The sequence below is a fragment of the Hyperolius riggenbachi genome, chromosome 6, assembly GCF_040937935.1.
Source record: "Hyperolius riggenbachi isolate aHypRig1 chromosome 6, aHypRig1.pri, whole genome shotgun sequence".
Taxonomy (NCBI): domain Eukaryota; kingdom Metazoa; phylum Chordata; class Amphibia; order Anura; family Hyperoliidae; genus Hyperolius; species Hyperolius riggenbachi.
Window position 1 is genome coordinate 225733219 of NC_090651.1, and position 10773 is coordinate 225743991.

General features: G+C 45.3%; 1 protein-coding gene across 1 annotated transcript in view; it reads right to left on the bottom strand.

The window, feature by feature from the left end:
• The window catches only part of RCN2 (reticulocalbin 2), a 28344-nt gene extending 17791 nt beyond the window's left edge, over nucleotides 1–10553 (bottom strand). Inside the window, exons 1-2 of the mRNA XM_068242158.1 lie at nucleotides 10472–10553; nucleotides 5107–5273 (exon numbers count right to left, since the gene is read on the bottom strand). Coding sequence (XP_068098259.1) covers nucleotides 5107–5273; nucleotides 10472–10538 — 234 coding nt within the window. The 5' untranslated portion in view covers nucleotides 10539–10553. The remainder of the gene's footprint in view (nucleotides 1–5106; nucleotides 5274–10471) is intronic.
• Nucleotides 10554–10773: the final 220 nt, after the last annotated feature.

Below are 10773 nucleotides of genomic sequence, written 5' to 3' on the forward strand. Positions count from 1 at the left end.
AACATCCGCAGTAAGCTGCTCTGGCTGTGACCTGGACATTACCCCCTTGCCTCCTTCAGCCTCTACTGCTGGTGCTTTGGATGGGCACTGATCCCACAGCCCACTCCACTGGCCCTCTCCCACATGGACACCTGCTCCTCAAAATTGTAAGACCTGTTACCTTTACCTATTCCTACTGTCTGTACATTGTTGTATCTGCTTGTAGTTTTGTTGCAGATTCTGATTTCTGTATAAATATTACTGTAGCTGTAATTAGTAGTGCTGATTAATGGAGGTAATTGATGTGGTTAATGGAGCTGGTGGGGATGGCAGGGGGTTGGTCGAGCTAATGGGGCAGCAGGAGTTACTGTAGGGTAGTTAGTGAGGCAGCAAGGTTTTACTGTAGCTTAGATAGTGCTTGGGGAGGGGGGGAGATCCACAAGACGCTCCTGCACCATGGACGCACCTAGGTTTAATGTATTGTTTTTTTTCCCTCGTTTTTATCCTCTAAACCTAGGTGCGTCTTATATTCCGGAGCGTCTTATATTCCGAAAAATACGGTATATACATATACATAGCAAAGAAATGAACATCGCTACTTAAAAACAGATGAATGCTTACCTGCAAAAAAGTGCAGACCCCACTCATGGGATACAAATACACAATGAGCACACATACAACCTGTCTACCACTTGGAGGATGTTAGTTTCCACTAACAGCTTGCATGCAATTTGTTAGGTACTCGTCCCTCCCACTGTCGAAGAAGTCTTTCCTCCATGGGAGGGGACCTAACACTAACTAAATCCTACCTATGCATATGCATAGCCTGGGCGCGCTACCAGTAAAATTAAGAATTGCGCAGAAAAAGTGGGATCAGCGCATCACCAGGCCGCCTCTGAATGGCCTCAGCTCAGAGATGCGCTGAGCCCCCCATTATATATATATATATATATATATATATATATATATATATATATATATATATATATATATATATATATATATATATATATATATATATATATATATATATATATATATATATATATATATACATACATACACACACACACACACAGTGGTGTGAAAAACTATTTGCCCCCTTCCTGACTTCTTATTCTTTTGCATGTTTGTCACACTTAAATGTTTCTGCTCATCAAAAATCGTTAACAATTAGTCAAAGATAACATAATCGAACACAAAATGCAGTTTTATATGATGGTTTTTAATATTTAGTGAAAAAAAAACCTCAAAACCTACATGGCCCTGTGTGAAAAAGAATTTGCCCCCTGAACCTAATAACTGGTTGGGCCACCCTTAGCAGCAATAACTGCAATCAAGTGTTTGCGATAACTTGCAACGAGTCTTTTACAGCGCTCTGGAGGACTTTTGGCCCACTCATCTTTGCAGAATTGTTGTAATTCAGCTTTATTTGAGGGGTTTCTAGCATGAAGCGCCTTTTTAAGGTCATGCCACAACATCTCAATAGGATTCAGGTCAGGACTTCTTCAGCCATTCAGAGGTTGATTTGCTGGTGTGTTTTGGGTCATTGTCCTGCTGCAGCACCCAAGATCGCTTCAGCTTGAGTTGAGAAACAGATGGCCGGACATTCTCCTTCAGGATTTTTTGGTAGACAGTAGAATTCATGATTCCATCTATCACAGCAAGCCTTCCAGGTCCTGAAGCAGCAAAACAATCCCAGACCATCACACTACCACCACCATATTTTACTGTTGGTATGATATTCTTTTGCTGAAATGCTGTGTTACTTCTACGCCAGATGTAACTGGACACGCACCCTTCAAAAAGTTCAACTTTTGTTTCGTCGGTCCACAAGGTATTTTCCAAAAAGTCTTGGCAATCATTGAGATGTTTTTTAGCAAAATTGAGACGAGCCTTAATGTTCTTTTTGCTTAAAAGTGGTTTGCGCCTTGGATATCTGCCATGCAGGCCGTTTTTGCCCAGTCTCTTTCTTATGGTGGAGTCGTGAACACTGACCTTAATTGAGGCAAGTGAGGCCTGCAGTTCTTTAGATGTTGTCCTGGGGTCTTTTGTGGCCTCTCGGATGAGTTTTCTCTGCGCTCTTGGGGTAATTTTGGTCGGCCGGCCACTCCTGGGAAGGTTCATCACTGTTCCATATTTTTGCCATTTGTGGATAATGGCTCTCACTGTGGTTTGCTGGAGTCCCAAAGCTTTAGAAATGGCTTTATAACCTTTACCAGACTGATAGATCTCAATTACAGTACTTTTGTTCTCATTTGTTCCTGAATTTCTTTGGATCTTGGCATGATGTCTAGCTTTTGAGGTGCTTTTGGTCTACTTCTCCGTGTCAGATAGCTCCTATTTAAGTGATTTCTTGATTGAAACAGGTGTGGCAGTAATCAGGCCTGGGGGTGACTACAGAAATTTAACTCAGGTGTGATAAACCACAGTTAAGTTATTTTTAAACAAGAGGGGGCAATCACTTTTTCACACAGGGCCATGCAGATTTGGAGTTTTTTTTCTTACTAAATAATAAAAACCATCATTTAAAACTGCATTTTGTGTTCAATTATGTTATCTTTGACTAATAGTTAACGGTTTTTGATGAGCAGAAACATTTAAGTGTAACAAACATGCAAAAGAATAAGAAATCAGGAATCTATCTATCTATCTATATACACACACACACACACACACATACATACATATACAGGCAGTCCCCCCCCCCCCCTTAATGTATATAGTCAGATCCCCCCTTTAGTATAGACATATACACTCCCCCCCCCCCCCCCCCCCTTCCCTTTAATGTATATAAGCAGATCCCCCTAGCTGATGGTACCTACTCCTCTCTTGGTCCCCTCTTTCAGCAGGTTCTGATCCCATTCGGCTTCACCGCATTAGATTGCTGTGCGGTGAGCCGCGGTGAACAGGCAGCGAGTGTTGCCTGGTAACGTGGCCCTCACGAAGTGATATCAAACTTCCTGGTTCAGGCCCCATGATACTGGGCAACACTCGCTGCCTGTTCACCACGGCTCACCTCGCGGCAATCTAATGCGGTGAAGCCGAATGGGATCAGAACTTGCTGAAGGAGGGGGCCAGGAGAGAAGGAGGGGACCAGGAGAGGAGTAGGTACCAGTGGCGGCAAAAATCACTGCAAAACCGCCACTATGATGATCTGAAGATTGTCAAGCCCCTGATCACGATTTTTGGTTTTAAACCAAAAATCGTCCAGCCCTACCCCTGGGCTTATATGTGAGTCAGTGTAGAGCAGATGATGGAGCTGGTTTTGTTACTGGCAGAGGAGCGTAAGAATCATGCACTAGTGATCCTGCTCTTGGAAGTTGGCTCCCTGCTAGGTTGGTGCCATCATATTGATATATATAAAGATTGTTGTTATGCAGGATGATCATGTATTTTAAAGTTTTAATATCACTGTTATCATCATGTTGGATTACATAGATTGTAACATTTCCTACGTTTGCTTTACAGGGTGTGGAAACAATATTGGTCTTTCTGCCTCTACTCCCTCTGTTCCCCTTTTTTTTGTTGACCCTGTTCCCCTTTAAATGTCAGTTTTGTCTTCCCTCTATCCCATCTATGTTGTCCATCCCGCATCCCCTACCAACGGCAATCGAAACCTGCGACACATGATGCCCCTGGACTGCTGGGTGGTGAGTACCAGACCTCCTATTGCTGTGGTTTTAATACAGCATAAAATTTATTCTGTGCTTCCCCTCCTTAAGCGAGTGTAAAGGCTATATGCAGTGAATGTGGGGAATGATATTCTCACATATTCACTGCTTAATGCCATTATTGTGGGACTAGTCCTGTGGACAGTCTTGTGATGACGGGGAGCGCGGACCTGTGATATCGGCCGAAGTAGTTTGGCTTGCCATGGTGAGGATGCACATTCAATAGTATTGTTTACATCACGTGGTTTGCACCAGGTGATTGTAACTAAGCGATGGGAGGACGGAAAGGGGCGGCGGCTTGTGAACACGCCCCCTCAATAGCATAGTATCATCAACAACTTGAATGCATGCGACGTAGACGACGCATTTGCATTCCCACGCCCAGGGTGGACACTCCACCATTCATGTAGGAGACCACGCCCACCAGTACGCGGACACACGGAAGTGGACTCAGAGTCTATCCGAGTGCGGTAGCAATTATGGATTAACGGATGGAGGGGATGGCATTGAGATTTGAAATAATTCTGAATTGGCATGGAGGTACATCTAAGGCGACCTGGGGGCATATGAGTCGGTAGGTACAGAGGCTAAGTCGCACAGGGTGCACTTGTGAAAGTATAGTTATGGCACACAGCATTATGATAAAATACAAAGTTGGAATATGTTTACCTATGCTAATCATATGATGTCATTATGAGGTCATTTCACGGGTGGGGTATTGGGGATTAGAAGTCTATATAGAGCAAATGGTTTTTATGTGTAGTGTAACCACATGCCTTGATAAAGGGGGACCCTGTGCGGCCCCCGAAACAATTGTTGGACAATTGTGGATATTAGCACAATAAAAGGTGTGCATTAACTGGCGGTGTGCTGGTGAGTTCGTGTGGATATACTGGAAGTGTGGTATTGCCTATACCACTTCGACAAGCACCCCAAGAATTGGATGTTGGATGGTGTGCCTGCTTCACTTTGTAAGACTAGTATGCAGTGTGGGCTGGTAAAGACTACCTGCGTCCCCTGGCTTGTGGAGCAGAGTATGTAAGCAATGTGTCAGCTGTGCAATGATCAGGGGATTCTTCCTGTGTGGCAATTGCTGTGTTCAATAACTATAATGCCATCTAGTGGCATCTTGAGAGACAGCTGCATCATCCTTGGGGCACATCTGGCTATGGGGAAGGGGGGCTGACTTGTACTGGGGGCACCTCTGGCTACTGTGGAGGAGGCTATACTGGGGAGGGGACTTATATGTGAGTCACTTTTTCCTGATTTCTGAGGGAAAGTGGGTTCCTCGTCTTATACGCGAATATATACGGTATTTTTTTTTAGGTTTGCAAAAATATATATATATTTATAGTATAGTATATATTCTGTATTTTTTTTCTTAAAAATGTAGCTGTATAAACTTCATAAAAAAAATAAATAAAAGAGTGTAGGGATTGCTTTCTCACTGTACCTCTCCTCCAAGGAACATCTTCTTGTCGTAGTCAGTGTTGTGCTCCCCATTCACGTAGTGCTCATCGTTCGGATGATGAGAGGATCCGTGCTGGTGTGACACACTAAGTGTCAGGCACACAGACAGAAAAGCCACTAACACATTCATTGTCAGTCTAGATGGAGTCACTGGAAGAAAAAAAAGAACATTCTCATTACTAATAGACTTGAGAGTAAACACATTTTAGATGAGCTAAGCAAACCTGAAGCAAGAGGTATATGGAGGCTGTCATATTCATTTCCTTTTAAAGAGACACTGAAGAGAAAAAAAATATATGATATAATGAATTGGTTGTGTACTATGAATAATTACTAGAAGATTAGCAGCAAAGAAAATATTCTCATATTTTTCTTTTCAGGTATATAGTGTTTTTTCTAACATTGCATCACTCTATAATATGTCCAGATTACACAACACTCAGCATTCAAAATGAGTCTTTCAGAGCAGTCTGTGAAGTAATAAACTCTCCTCTGCTAGAGGAAAAGTAAACAGTTTAATTACAGTTGAGATAATAAAAGTCAGATAACAGCCCTCTCCACGACCAAGTTGGTCAGAGAGCTTAATAGCTTTTTTGCATAGAGATAACAACTGGAGTTTCTCAACTCTTCCTGTACTGGAAACAATTAGACTGATGTATCTGATCTTAATGTTTTTTTTCTTAGCTGTAGTACACATACAAATCATAATATCTTTTTTTTTTCGCTTCAGTGTCTCTTTAAGCAATACCAGTTGCCTGGCATCCTGCTGATTATCTGCCTCTTATACTTTTAGCCATAGACCCTGTACAAGCATGCAGCAGATCAGGTGTTTCTGACTTTATTGTCAGATCTGACAAGATTAGCTGCTTGCTTGTTTAAAGAAAATCTATAGCGAAAAAAGTTCCCCTGGGGGGAACTCACCTTGGGTGGGTGAAGCCTCCGGATCCTATCTAGGCGTACCCCGTCCTCCTGTGTCCCACGGTGGCGGCGATAAAGCTCCTCGAACAGCAGGGATGTAAATTTTTACCTTCCCGTATCCAGTGCAGGCGCAGTATCAGCTCTCCGCTCGGAGATAGGCAGAAATAGCCGATCGCTGTCGGGCCGCTCTACTGCGCAGGCGCAAGTCTCCTGCGCCTGCGCAGTAGAGCGGACCCCGACGGAGATATTTTCGCCTATCTCTTTGAGAAGAGCTGCAAAAGCGCCCGCTGGAGCCAGAAAAGGTAAATATTGCACAGCCTAACAAATTGTCGGCTGTGCGTTGCGTGGGCTGCAGCGAGACCGCCGTGGGACACAGGACGACAGGGGGAAGCCTCCCCCTACTGAGGTGAGTACCCTCCGGGGAACTTTTTTCCGTTACAAAATCTCTTTAAGGTGTGATTCACACACTATTACATCCAGCAGATCTGCCAGGCAACTGGTATTGTTTAAAAGGAAATAAATATGGCAGCCTCTAAATCCCTCTCACTTCAGATGTCCCTAAAGTCAACCTAAACTGAGAAGGATTTGGATTTTTCTTTTTAAAATAATACCAGTTGCCTGACTCTCCTGCTGAACAAGCATGCAGATCAGGTGCTCTGACTGAAGTCAGACTGGATTAGCTGCAGGCTTGTTTCAGGTGTGTGATTAAGCCACTACTACAGCTAAAGATCAGCAGGACTGCCAAGCAACTGGTATTGTTTAAAAGGAAACATCCATATCCCTCTCAGTTAAGGTTCCCTTTAAATTAAGATTTACACCATGTCAGGCCAGTCACGGTATGCAGAATAGCGGCACTAGGTGTGTGACAAGCTGACAAATGAAGTGATTGAGGTCAGCATCGGATTAACAAATCAAGAAACCTGCTTGTAGTGACTTTACCTCAGAAGAGGAGGGTATACAGCAGGGGTCTCAAACTCGAGGCCCGCGGGCCATTTGCGGCCCTCGATACAATATTTTGTGGCCCTCGCCAGCAAAAGCTTCCTTATAGTTCGCTTCAGTGTTTCCAAGTAATCCGCCACATCCCCACCGCTAAACGAGGGCTGCAGAGCCCCCAAATCGCCCAGGGGGCAATCCGCCGGCATTTCCTGGAAGGGGCAGAGCTTTCAGCTTCAGCTCTGCCCCTCCTGATGTCAATCGCCGCCTCTCCCTGTGAAGGAAGAGTGAGAGGGGCGGGCAGAGGCAGCGATGCGCCGCGATTGTGAAATTCCTTATGTGGCTCAGCCTCATCCTGACTTTGCCTTCTGCGGCCCCCCAGGTAAATTAAGTTTGAGACCCCTGGTATACAGCCTTCTCTGTACAGTCAGGTGTCCAGTTTCATCTGGTATTGCAGTTTAGCAGCTTTGACCAAAAAAAATATCTGTGGGGAGAAATAATTATACTCACTTCTCTCCTAACCTCCTCGGTGGTAATGCCGAGTATAGCTAGGTATTGATTAAAATAATGAAAAGTAGTAACTCCAAGCAACGTTTAGAGAAACTGGTGGGCGGAGCCATGTGCAGAGAGCAAAGTGGAGGGGTGGAGCGCCCAGTAGGAGAGGATGAAGACGGGTCACATGTATTTACAGCATCCCGGAAAGACGAGTTGTTCACCCCTCCGCTGCACACCCCGCAATAGTAAGATATCGGTAATCTTTATTTTACTATGCCTGAATCTGACCCTACTCTCACACTGAACCCTCCCTCTACCGATGCATAAAACTGACGGATCTGGAGGGATCCACAATGGAGAGCTGAAGCGCATCTGTCCAGAAAGAAACATCACATAGTCCATCGCATCTTTTTTTGTGTTCCGTTCTGAATCCATCGTCTGCGTCACTTGGGTTCTGGAGGCACTGCTCGGATCGCTGCTGCTCAGGTTGCCATTGTCGACATGTGCAGCAATACAAATGGGAGCCCTGGCAAAAACCTATTAAGCTGCTGGGGCTTCCTATTGGACATAAAAGAGGACTCCCATTGGTTTGTTTCATGTCCAATAGGGAGCCCCAGCAGTTTAATAGGCTTTGGCCAGGGCTCCCTTTTGTATCGTGAAGCTTGTCTGTGACGTCGACCCAAATGGCGACGGGACCTGAGCCGATAAAAATAGCAAGTGGAAGCAAAAGCTTTTTTAACATTGGATCCATTGACATGTCCATTGCTGTGTTACCAAAAACGTACCGAACAGGTATGGTGCAAGTGGGAACCGAGCCTCACTCTTATTGGCGAGTAAACGTATCTTTTCTAAAGGAAGTAGTATTAATATAATTATTACTAACAAAATAGCATCCATTAACGCTCCAGCTGCAATCCCTCCTCTCTCCCTTTTCCTTAGCCCACACATCTGGAATGTATATTTACAAACATACAGGACAGCCTCATTTTACATGTTTAAACTATCAGAACTTGAAATAACATGAGGTGTCACATCATCCTTTCTGTTTGCCTTGCACAAGTTTTATAAAAACACAAATCCCGCTAGTGTAGCGAGGATGCTCGAGTGTGGGGAGGTCCGTGACGCACAAGATCTGAAGGAGTTATTTCCTATACTCCCACAGTCCTGTACTCACAGACAAAATGGTATACTACAAACCTCTACAAAGATTTCATACCTTACAGTGATTAAACTTTTGTACGCTCCTGGCAATTTGGTACTCTACGGGCAATCACTAAAGCTTACCATAAATAGAATGATAATAACCCAATGCGACAAGTGACTGACTGCATAGTAGAGATTGCTGTATCACTGTGCTCTGGCAGCGCTCTACATAGTTGTCACAGTGTCCTTTAACCTCCCTGGCGGTTTATTTATTTTGCCAGGGAGGCTGCGGGAGGGGTTTTTTTAAATTAAAAAAAAAAATATTTCATGCAGCCAACTGAAAGTTGGCTGCATGAAAGCCCACTAGAGGGCGCTCCGGAAGCGTACTTTCGATCGCCTCCGGCAATCGAAAGTAACAAGATAGGCCGCAATGAGCGGCCTATCTTGTTTCGCTTTCCTCGTCGCCATGGCGACGAGCGGAGTGACGTCATGGACGTCAGTCGACGTCCTGACGTCAGAGCCGCCCGATCCAGCCCCTAGCGCCGGCCGGAACTGTTTGTTCCGGCTGCGCTGGGCTCGGGCGGCTGGGGGGACCCTCTTTCGCCGCTGCACGCGGCGAATCGCCGCGGAGCGGCGGCAATCGGGCAGCACACGCGGCTGGCAAAGTGCCGGCTGCGTGTGCTGCTTTTTACAGAATGGAAATCGGCCCAGCAGGGCCTGAGCGGCGACCTCCGGCGGCATACCCCGAGCTCAGCTCGGGATTACCGCCAAGGAGGTTAAGCCCAGTGGTTAGCAGTGTTCTTCACAGAATTTTTTTCCAGCCAGGTGGCATGAAAAAGTAGCCGGGTGGGGTGCGAGGGGGAATGCATAGCCAGTTCTGCTTACAGCATAGGAGGAGGATGAGAAGCCGGGTCCTGACAGTTTGCTGTCTGTGAACCTCGTTGCATTGTGGGAAGTAATGGCTTTTTCCAACTGCCAAGCAAGCAATATCTCCCTCTGTGCATAGAACTCTCAGTAACGAACATTCCGTACAAATCACCACCAGTGATACATTTCATAATATAAATTAGGGAGAGGAAAGGTTTTACAATGGGCAAATACTAACTGAAGGTCAGGCAGCCAGATCCCCACTTTTGGTAGCTGGGCATGGTGTCTCCCCTGTATCCAGCGGCATCTACTCACCTTCCAGGCTCCAGCGATGAGCCGGGGGAAGGGAAGGAAGGTTAGTGAATCCTCATCTTTCCCCCCTTACCGCCACATTAGTAACAGGGATCACTATGATCCGCCGGCAATCCTAGGGATCATATGACAGCTTAATCTCCTCTCTCGGGTGCGCCACGATCGCGTCGGTAGCGGAAACAGCGGGTGGCGTAAATCCTACGCCGCATCAGCCTAGAGCAGCCACAAGTGCGGGGAAGAAAAAACATCAGGATCCTACTGAGGGTTCCCTCCACGTTCTACAGTACCCTCTTGCCGAATGCCTCCCATAGAAGACTGCCGACAACGGATAGACGCCAATCTCATTGGAACCTCACTCCTCTTCCGGCATCAGCATTAGCCATGTAGTAGCTGCGTGCTGGTGTGGCCCTTGCACAGCTGCACTCGTCACAAAAGAAGAGGGCAGCCCCGATGTGGAGTGGTCTGTGCTCGGTAGTGGGAGAGCAGTTGACACAGAGGGTAGCCTCAATGGGATCCTAAGGCTTCCCTCTCTTTTGCTCAGTATCACTTTCTGAACCTGAGTTTCGGCTCACTTTTTAAGAGAACAACAATGACAGCCACTTACTATATCTTTCTAATGATGATATACATACATACGTACATAACAGCCAAAAAATAATACTTTATGTTTGGATAGTTACCTATGCTATCATTTAAATATTGCTTGGGCATTAAACAGTTAATATACCAAAAGAGATCAAGGTCCATATGCAAGTAATTTGTTCTCCTGAGTTTTCTACTTTAACTTCTTTTTAAAATGACTTTTCAGCACTTTGCAATTGAATAAGTACCAAAAAGTAGGTGAAAAAGTAGTGTCCAAATGATGAGTATTTTCTTGCTTATTGGTGGTTTAACGTCTCTGGCGGTAACCCCCGAGTAAGGTTTAAGATGAAAAAAAGAAGCCAGGAGCGGTAATCCCAAGCCCGACCCAGGGTAGTCACCG